The sequence below is a fragment of the Anopheles funestus genome, chromosome 2RL (genome assembly GCF_943734845.2).
Source record: "Anopheles funestus chromosome 2RL, idAnoFuneDA-416_04, whole genome shotgun sequence".
Taxonomy (NCBI): Eukaryota; Metazoa; Arthropoda; class Insecta; order Diptera; family Culicidae; genus Anopheles; species Anopheles funestus.
Window position 1 is genome coordinate 53,193,815 of NC_064598.1, and position 10,158 is coordinate 53,203,972.

At 46.0% G+C, this 10,158-nt stretch overlaps 2 protein-coding genes across 5 annotated transcripts; both read left to right on the plus strand.

Annotated features, from left to right (window-relative positions):
• The first annotated feature begins 27 nt into the window (after nucleotides 1–27).
• LOC125760812 (N-acylneuraminate-9-phosphatase) lies at nucleotides 28–10,098 on the plus strand. 2 transcript variants are annotated; one of them, XM_049421331.1, is made up of 3 exons: nucleotides 28–483; nucleotides 6,088–6,570; nucleotides 6,677–8,734. In XM_049421331.1, exons 1-3 carry the CDS (start codon nucleotides 361–363, stop codon nucleotides 7,169–7,171), a joined length of 1,101 nt encoding a protein of 366 aa, XP_049277288.1. In that variant the 5' UTR covers nucleotides 28–360; the 3' UTR covers nucleotides 7,172–8,734. The 2 variants fall into 2 exon arrangements, with proteins under 2 accessions (XP_049277288.1, XP_049277289.1); XM_049421332.1 differs by having other exon boundaries at nucleotides 160–483; nucleotides 8,683–10,098.
• On the plus strand, nucleotides 562–4,345 carry LOC125760785 (neurochondrin homolog). Of its 3 annotated transcripts, none has more exons than XM_049421285.1 (2): nucleotides 562–659; nucleotides 1,731–4,345. In XM_049421285.1, exon 2 carries the CDS (start codon nucleotides 1,835–1,837, stop codon nucleotides 4,034–4,036), a length of 2,202 nt encoding a protein of 733 aa, XP_049277242.1. In that variant the 5' UTR covers nucleotides 562–659; nucleotides 1,731–1,834; the 3' UTR covers nucleotides 4,037–4,345. The 3 variants fall into 3 exon arrangements, with proteins under 3 accessions (XP_049277242.1, XP_049277244.1, XP_049277243.1); XM_049421287.1 differs by lacking the exon at nucleotides 562–659 and adding an exon at nucleotides 698–1,234; XM_049421286.1 differs by lacking the exon at nucleotides 562–659 and adding an exon at nucleotides 1,459–1,651.
• Nucleotides 10,099–10,158: the final 60 nt, after the last annotated feature.

Below are 10,158 nucleotides of genomic sequence, written 5' to 3' on the forward strand. Positions count from 1 at the left end.
GGTCATTTAATTTTCGGACAACCAAAAAATCTATTGTTAGTAGCTTAATTTTTTATCAAACTAAAAAGCGAATACGAATCGATTTTCATACCCCACAACTTTGCAACGAATACTTTTTCCGCCATGTAAATACCGATCTATTGTGTCATGTTTACACTACATCTGGTCGATTATCTGTCAAATGTTCAAATCACAGCATTTTATGTGCCGTGTAATCAGCACTACAGTGTGTGAGCAGACATAAACATTTTTTGTTACCTCCAACTTGGTCAAACCAGCAGAACGAGGCACACTTTGCATTTAGAACACTAAACAAGAAATACGTTCGTGCTCAGCATCCAAACAAAGCAACCTGCAAACATGAGTACATTCCGTGGTGCCATCAAGAGACTGAACTGTGATTCGAAGATATCTGCTATTTTCTTCGACCTTGATAACACTCTGATCGCAACCAGGAAAGCCGATGCAAAGGCATGCAGCAAGGTAAGTTTAGTGGAAACTGCTATTTGGCATCACGAGCTGTTTAGACAGCTATTGCGTGTAGAATTACTTATATAATGCAAACGTGACAGATTGCCCAGATGTAGAGCTTTGCAGCTAGTAGTGAATCTTCTGAAAGTGTAAAACGAGGTGGCAGAACGATTTGTTTGACCTCGCAGGTCGTATCAATTATCCTTCCTATATGGAAGGGGCATGTGTATTGCGCTTTTTCTTTACAGCAAGATTCGGTCTAATGCTAAAGGTCGCTCTAAAACTGTTGTTTTTATGTGAAAAACGTGCACTTGAAAACGTACAAAAAATCCACCTTCCGTGCCTAGGCTGTGTGCATATTTGAACCCTTGATGGGCCAACCCACTGCTGTACATACAAGTGGTCTGAACCATGTAGGAATAGTGGTGAATTGATCACTTTCATATCAAAGCCTTTGAAAGTCAACCAGCAGTGACGATTCTGTTTATATTGTTTTGTTTGCGGTATTAAAACCACTTGGCAAATGAGAAGAAACTGCACGTGAAATATTTCATGAAAATTCTATGGAAATGATCCATCTCTTCAACAACACAGCACACCGAAGGGTTTATATCGAACGTCCAATGCCAAATGAACGCAACTTTGTTCATTCGGGCCTGTCGCACTGACAGCGCTATTTTGGTTTGTCACGAGTTTTATTTTTATTTGCGCGGAAAAACGTGTATGCTTTTTTCGGGAGATTTTTGTGCCCGCGGCTACGGCAGTGAGTCGTCATCCTATTAAAATTCCCTCACGCCGTGTAGAAAATGTGCCGAAAACAAACGATTATTCATCATCTTGGCCGTAATCGGCAGTGATTCGCACGCGTGGGATTGTTTACTTCCGCGAGGCTTTTCGAAGGTCCTTCTTGCAACACGCAGCGCGCGGTGCATTGTAGAGAAACCCTTGCGGAAGCCTGGTGCCTGGCGAAGGTAATGTGACGCGCAAGGGTCATTTTCCTACGGGAGCGTGAGAAAATCTATTTTAACGATTTTCCTACTCTCTCGCGGAGAAAACAGCGACAACATCGTGCCCTGAGTGTGGAAATGTGCTGCTACACGTTACCGGTGCGACTGGGACAGTAGAGAACAGTTTTCCACCGGTCGTCATCGTCGTCGGAATCAGTCGAGAAAACGTCTTGGTACGGAGCGGTCCGGACAGTCCACGGTGGTGCTTCTATTTAAGAAAGATCTTTTCAAGCCGCTGCCGTTTACTTTCAGTTTTTCGAGTGTGTGTGTGTGCCTGAGAGGAATCTTTGTCCCGCTGTGTGTAGAAACAGTAGAAAGAACGCTACGTGCAAATTAATCACCAAGCAGGCGCAACCATGTCGGCCGAAGTGAGTGAACCCATTAAAAAGTGCTCGCTGATTCTGAAGAATGCGAAGAGTGACACGGAAAAGTTTGCCGCCCTGTTCATGGTGACGAAATTGATCAAGGGAAAGGACTGCAACCAGGCCGGCAAACGAATGCTGTTCGAATCGATCGGATTCGATTTCTTGCGCAAGCTGCTCACGAGCAAGGACGTGCCGGATGATTGTCCCGCCTCCGTCTATCAGAGTGTAGCGCTTTCGATTCTCACCTGCTTCTGTGAAGATGAGCAGCTCGCGACGCACCAGGACATGCTCGACAGCATACCGGTATTCCTGGGCATTGTGTCGACATGCGATGATGACGAGTACGACGACAACCTGATCGTCATCAACGAGGCGTACCACTGTCTGCAGAGCATTTCGCTGTACGAAAGTGGCCGGCTGGCTCTGCGCCGGCATGATGTCATCACAAAGATGGCGCAGATCTACACGCAGCGCAGCTTTCAGATCGACGAGGCACTGACACTGATCGTGACTTTGGTCTCCCGCTTTGGGGCCAACTCCTGGGAGAGTGATCCCAAGCTGTTCCATGCGCTGCTGCAGCGCGTGTCACTGGACTTCGAGACGGATCATGCCGAGCGTAAGTTCGAGCTGGCGGAGATGATCAGCGCGCTGCTGTTCCATTGCCGTCGCGATCTGGTGGTGCGCACGGTTCAGGGTGAAATCTGGCCCGAATGCTTGTACAAGGGTATCAGCGATATTTTGAAGAGCAAAATCGGAAAGGCACAGCGCGATCCAGCCCTGAAGCTAGCGGCGAACGCGGTCGACGTGCTCGGTATCGAGTGGACATTGCACGATGTGGAAAATCCGAAGAAATTCTTCCTGCTGCTGCTGCAGTTGGCTGCGATCGAGGTGCGCATGCAGATGGATAACAAAAGCTTCAACCAATGCGTTCAGCAAGCCGATCTGATCACCGCCTGCTTCATCATTCTCGAGCTGTCGATCAATTACATGTCCACGGATCAGCTTGATCTCGACCAGAAGGACAAACAGCAGGTGTACACCGGACTCAAGGGTGCTTTCTCGGCCGTGCTAGGTGTGTTGGTTAAGTTGGCGAATGATACCAAAAAAGATCGACTGCAGAAAGCGGAGAAGGCGTTTGCGTACGCGATGGTGCGCGTCCTGACTGCCTGGATGGCACAGGAAACGACGGCCATGAAGAACCACGTCGCTAAGGTCCTACCGTTTCTGTTCAAGCTGGCCAATGAATCATTTTATGAATCACGCGACTACCGCATCGCGCACAAGGCTGACAACGTGGACGATCATGAACAGCAACCTCCGGCAGACATTCTGCGCGTGATGCTACCCGCTATATGCCATCTGGTGGTGGAGGAGGAAGCGCGTCAGATCTTTCTCAAGGAGAAAGAAGAGCAGGTCCTGTACGATTGTCTTCTGTTCCACTGGTCGATTGCACACTACAAAAAACCGCCGGTGCCCCGTGCCGAGCGTCTCAAGCGCATGAACGAACCAGACCCAGAACTGACACCTCAACAGTTAGACGACATGAAGGATTCACGAACGGCCATCGTTAGTCTGTGCAATATCCTGATGAATATTACCGTGCTCGAGGCCAAGCTGGTTGAAGAGAGCACATTGTTCGCCCAACTGTTGCGATTCATCTTCGAAAACCTGCCAGAGCTGAAGGATATCCCGGACAATCTTGTAATGCACGGTCACCTGGCCGTGCTCGGCCTGTTGCTACTAAAGCAGCAAGCTTCCAAGATCAAAAAGAACGATTTCTCCATCTGCCGCTACATCCAGACTACGATCCGGTTCCTGTGGGACGCGTACAACATCGACGAATCGAACGATCCGCAGGCATTGGTAGTGTCGTTGCAGTACAAGGAGCACTGGTTCGAGATCATGGAGCTGTGGTTCCTGGGCATGCAGACCATGAGTGGCATCATCAAGCTAATTCCCTGGATCTCCGAGTTTGCGATTGAGAGTGGCTGGGCCGAGGGCATCGTGGAAACGCTGCGCAAGGTGAAGATTGGCACGTTGCCGCCGAACGTTAAGCTGGCATACGAAGACTTCCTGTCGCAGCTCGTCGACGCTAATCCGGCCGTAGCGCCCGTGCTCAAAAAGGCGGACGCCCTCAAAGTGTGTCGCAACCATCGAATGATGGACCTGGGCAAGAAATTGTTTGGAGACTAGAATATCCATCGTAACTGCAAATGCGCAGTTTGCAGTTCGTTTTTACATTCTAAATTCATCTCTTTCGTTGTCAGCTGCCCTTTGCTCTCTTGCCGGGCGGCAGAGATCCATTACGTACTATAACTACTATTTGCTGCATTTTCGTTTCATTGTCCATCTATAGTTTAGCGCATGTTTTGCGTTCGCTTATTGCCACCACATATGCATGATGGTGATACTGAAGGAGAAAAGTGTGAAAAAAGTAAATTAATAATGTACGCTATAATGTGCAAAATAAACGTGTTTTCTACGTGGTATATCAATAGCAAATGTTCTTTGTTTCTTTTACCTACATGCTACAGATTTCCAGATATCCCAGATTTCCACCGTGCAATATATCATAGGCGAAGGCAAAATGGACTCCTCACACTCCAGTTTTCATCAGCAAGGTCTCAAAAAACGTGTATCTGATGTCCTACTTTTATTTCGATCATCTTGGACAACGAAAAGTTCGGTTAGATACGGAGAAGAAGATGAGCAGCAGTTTCTCTACCGTCTTCAACCGTTGTCGAAGTGCGTACATGCTGCTGGCCGGCTGGCTATGCGGTAGTGTAGGTTTCCGTTAAAAATAGAACTTTCTTTCCTACCCACTGGGCGAGTGAGTATCGTGAGGTGGTGCGCGATGCAAACAACACACTCCACTCATTCTTCTGCATGTCGCGTGTTGGAGGAAATCTGTAGGGAAATCGGTATATGTAGAAGAAGATTTAAAAATGAATGAAAGAAATTTGAATCCCTCCCAGTAGCGCTCTCTAATCCCGATGGGCAGAGCAACGTGCAACGTAGGAGTAAAATACCTCTTCGGTTCGCCGCAGTCAATCCCTTCGCCATGATCCGATTAATGTCCCGTGGCAAACGAAACACATACGTGACACACGTTTCATTAGAACGAAATATCAAAAATATATTTATTTTGGAGAAACCAAGATGACCCTCTCGCCGGTTGGTACAGTGCCATTTAACGCCCACCCACCAACCGACGTTCGAATTGAAAGCAACAAGCTAAGGAGTCCACATTCTACACTTTCATTTTCCTTTTTGTTGTCGCAACATATTGGGGAGAAAAATAACATCGCACAGTAGAAACATGGCAAAAATAGGTTTTCGATTCTTTAGCGACCTCTAGTGGCCGGTGTGCAAAGTAAATGCTTTCTCGTTTGCACTGCAATAACAACGAAGAACGAGATGCACTTTTTTTCTTGTTCCATCAATCGACAAGTGCATACTGTTGCGATCCTCCCGATCGTTCTCTACCCCGCACAACTGCGGCTTCGAAACGTATCTTCCTGGCTTCGAAGTATGAACAAAAAGGCATACAAACTGAAGAAATCGTCGTATTCCATGTGCAAGAGTGCGGCAATTCCGAAAATAGCATTCAATTTCTGTTTTTCGCCTCGCTGTGGAAAAAACACTCTGAACACAACTGAAGGGACGCATTGGGTTGTTGGTGCAGATGTGATCGCATGCACATGCTCCTGTTGCCCAGTAAACCAGAAAACCACACAGCACACTTACCCACAATGAACAGATGATATATTAGCGCATATTGTGTGGTGCGCCGTTTCTGAACAAATTGTGGAATATATTGGGAAAATCTCGGAATCTCAGTTTGCTGAGTAAAGATCGTTTAGAACATATTAAAAATTTAACAAACGATCGCACAACATTCGTTACTTGTTTCGTCTAAAGAAGATCAGTGAAATTGTTTGCGTGATCATCACTAATTAAAATGTTTGAATAATTTCTTTGAGTTTGTTGGTTCTATTGGTCGATCTTAAAGTTGCTGCAAGCAGCGAATTTCATCAAGTTTTTGCTCTTGTTGCATTTTTGAATGAATTCGTAAACATTCCGCTTCTGTGTAAACACGCTGGTCCGATTTTTTCCTAAAAACGTAAATATCGTAACAGTCGTAGCAGCAGATTTGGAATGCTAATATCGTTACTCATTTGACTATAAACCGTCTGGATAAAAAAATTGCGTTGCTTCCTCTCTTTCTTTCTCTCCCAAATCAGGTGGCCGATTTGCTTCACCGCGAACATGGCCTTAGTCGTGAGCTAGCAAGCGAAACCACTACCGACTATCTGACCGCGTTTCGCCGCTGCCCCGACAACCCGGACATGGCGCTGGCACAATGGCGTTCCCAGCTATGGCAGGACGTACTGCCGGTCACACACAAGCACCTGGCCTCGGAACTGTACGGACGGTGGTTGGAGTGGCGCTATCGCTATCTGGCCCTGCCGACGGAAGTGCAAACCATGCTCCAAACACTTCGGCTCCAGTACCTGCTCGGCATCATCACCAACGGTCCGACGGCGGCACAGTGGGAAAAGATCGACCGGTTGGCGCTGAACAAGTACTTCGATTGCATATTGGTATCCTCTGACTTACCGTGGGCCAAGCCCGATCGCAATATCTTTTACGCAGCTTGCCACTATCTAGGTGTCCCGCCCGGCCAGTGTGTGATGATCGGTGATAAGCTCGAGACCGACATTCAGGTGAGTGATGGCGATCGCCACGACAAAAGGACGGCCTCTGTGTTTCTTCTCCTCCTCCACACCCCCCTTCTCTTTCGCGGTTTGTTTCCGTATCTTAATTTTACAGGATGTGTATTTTTGCGTCCTCCTATATAAAACCGCTCACGATCCGTCCTTCTTGGGGGAAGATCGGGAACCCATACGAGACACAAATGAGAAAAGGTACCATATAAGCGCACATCCACATATACAGAGTGTATCTCTTTCTCTTGATCTTCATTTATTTGCACCAATGCCATTTTCATCCATCCTTGCCCGCATTTGCCTAGAAAAGAAAGAACAATCATCCGCGCGGCATATGGGCCCCCGGGGGTGGTGTTGCGCCCCCGCCGCTCACATTTCCATTCAATCCCCCATTCATAACCTCACCTTCATGAACATGAACAAGCAAGAACAGAGGGAAGAAAAGTGGTGGTTACTTCTTCGCCCAGCACGTCATTCGAACCGGGAAGAAAATCATCATCCGAACACATATGATCATCGAGCGCGCCTCTTGGTTCACCGGGGGCAATTCTTGAAGAAGAAAAAAGAAACAAGCAAGAAAGCGAAAATGTCAAATTAAAATCAATAACCAAAACGTCGTAATTGAGTACATATATGCCGTTGACGACATGCGTCGTGCCCCTCTTCGACCGATCGGCTTGTGTGTAAGTGCCAAGTGTATCAGGGAAAGGAGAGCGAGTTGGTAGTAAGCGTCCCAATGTACGCGCGATTGTCTCGTGTGCCGAGCTGTATGACAAAAGATGAAAACCCAAATCGAAACTTTCTTTTGTAGTTAAGTAAACACATTCTCACACAGATATGGTAAAACTAATGGGTTGCCCTATTGCGCGAACCGCTTAACAAGAGCGCTAACGGTAAGTTGTCCCCTTGTTCCAACAACATAATTCCTTTTCATACTGTTTTTCTTCCATTGGAACTATACTGCCATGTGAGGGCTCTGTTTGGCCCAAAAAAAACCCGTAAAAAAACATTTATTTTTCCGTTTATCTGTGATGCAAAAAGTAATGATAGAATTCTCCTTTTAATTTAAAATATATTATTATTTCCATTCGATCAGTGACAAGTTCAATCTTAAAATTTAATTTAATAGCAGTGATTTCAGCAGTGAAATGATAATTGTTTATCCTTTTCTTTTCGAATGTCCTATAATGTGTACTGCATCACATTTTTTCACGCCAAAAGTGTTCACAGTAACGAAGCAAAAAATTCTACTCAGCATGAATGCGATCATCCACACACTAATTCACTATTGTTTTCCCCCTAATGTGGTGACAAGCAACATCGTGACGTCTAAAGCAGGAGTGTTGGTTTGTTGTTAGGGAATATACAAATATATGCATAAGCAATTCGCGATTCATGGTCAAGAGAATACATATCAGAAAAAAAATAATTTCCTTCCAGATCATGCCATACCTATGTCTACCCGATTTTCTCTATATAATAATAGCATTTAATACCAAACGTTACACTACACACATTTACCAGTTTAATTTCATTCGATTGAAGCATTACTTTCCTTCCCATTCCCGTTCCCGAAATGACTACCTCCAATGGTGCGCGCACGAACGATCAACAATATGTCTGAATTCCGATTTTTCTGCACACATTGAAAACATGAAAACATTACTACAAACTTACGCACGCCACTTTTGCGCTGATGATGATGGCTCGACCGAACTTCAAAATTTGCTGGCCGATAATGTCGTGTGGGGTGTCCGGACCGCTGGATGATGCCACAACATTTCTTCGATTCTGGATGGACGCGTACGACACAAACATTCGGCTTACAACAACACAACGTTGATTGGTAAATATCTATTTTGTTTCGATAAACACATATGATCAAAACCGGCTCCAATCGGCTGTTATTGAACAACACAATCCCGTGCGCTGGGCGGCCCTAACGAAACGAACCGCGTGACACGGGGACGTGTGTGGTCGTGTATGTATGAAATTGTGTGTATTGGGGACGATGATGATGTTTTGTGTATGTGCTGCTGCGCGCGCGCTGGTGTGCTGCCGAATGATTGCAATTGTGTGGCGAACTCCGAAACAAATCACACTCTCCAGGGTGGCATCGAGGCAAATCTGGGTGCGACGGTTTGGCTTCCCCTTCCGACGGAACAGCGTATCGTCGGGGACAGGACGATGCAGGACGTGCCCGACCATGTGCGGCCCGATGCGATCGTGGACAGTGTGCTGAAGCTGCCGGCCCTGCTACCGCCCTCGACGTCCTTCCGCGGACGAACGCCGGCACAAATGGACACCGGCGACTGGGAGCAGAAGACGACACGCAACCGAGCAGCACAGTACAATCGTATTCTACCGGAGATTCCCGATCTTTACAGCACGTACAGTAGCTCCAGCAACGATTGCAGTCAGCACAGTAATGGCAGCAACAGCAATAGCAGCAGTTGAATTTGGCGATCGTCCAACGGTTGACAGGGGATGAACCGTGAACGAGTGAGCTGTCGATCAATGGGGGAGAAAGAGAGAGAGAGAGAGAGAGGACGAGCTAGATAGAAGCGTTTTATAAGCGGTGCTTACATATCCTTCCGTAAGAGGTAGTTCCTAGGGGTCAAACTCGTACTGTTGTGGCAGCCGCCTTAACTCACGGAATACAACCTTTCCGACCGACGCAATAAGTTAACCGTTTCTTCTAACGGTTAGCTCCAGCGCATTCATTCATTACTTATTATCGCTTTCCTTATCTACTATCTTCACGATCATTTAAATCTTTATCTCTAAGGCGCTTAGTTCTTTTTTTTCGTTTTGACAACTCTGGTCGATCGTCGTATCGAAGGGGAAACACTCATCACTTACTACCCTTAATCCCTATATCGCAAACACGTTTCGCACACATATTGCAGAATGAGTAGTGTGCGGGAAAGTTTTCATTTCACATCATTGCGTGACACAGACGCGAAAGGGCACTGGAGGTCGTTTGCGTTCCAGTTTGTCCGCTAGCCAATCTATGTTGCTTCCATACCTGTCTAATTATCGATACAATATACTTTCGAATATTTTCATCCTTTTCGCTAGCGTTATAGAATTCTGTAGTTTACATAGGGAAGTACCTGATCTGATTTTCAACAGTAGATGTAAAATGCATCCTCTCTCTAACAATAGTTTACATACAACACGCTATGAAGAACAAATTAGATCCATCCCCTTTCCGCAAACAACCCACTGCTGCAGACACAAAAGAGCACGGACGGGGGAGTCACAAACAGAGCTAACAAATATTTTTCCAAACATTTTTGCCATGTAATTTTCTGCTGGGCAGAGAAAATAAAGAACGGAATCGAAACAAGGATTAGTTTTTTTTTGTTTCTTTTGCTAACATTTCTCCCGCGGAGCTAATGGAGAATGAAAAACACTTAAAAACACAAAGAACAGGGCACAAAACAAGAACATTATAAGAACGTGTTGCTCGCGAAGGAAAACAATTTCTATGCAAATAAATGGGATTTTTCACACAAAGCACTACATACAGCTACTTATTAAATAGTGGTTTTCGAAAGAAACATAATTATTGCTACATCA

Bases quoted from the DNA above. Each gene is read 5' to 3' on its own strand.
- LOC125760812 (XM_049421331.1), top strand. From the start codon at position 361: ATGAGTACATTCCGTGGTGCCATCAAGAGACTGAACTGTGATTCGAAG. The intron at 484-6,087 runs GTAAGTTTAGTG...CTCCCAAATCAG, and splicing joins ATGCAAAGGCATGCAGCAAG to GTGGCCGATTTGCTTCACCG. The intron at 6,571-6,676 runs GTGAGTGATGGC...TTAATTTTACAG, and splicing joins AGCTCGAGACCGACATTCAG to GATGTGTATTTTTGCGTCCT.
- LOC125760785 (XM_049421285.1), top strand. From the start codon at position 1,835: ATGTCGGCCGAAGTGAGTGAACCCATTAAAAAGTGCTCGCTGATTCTG.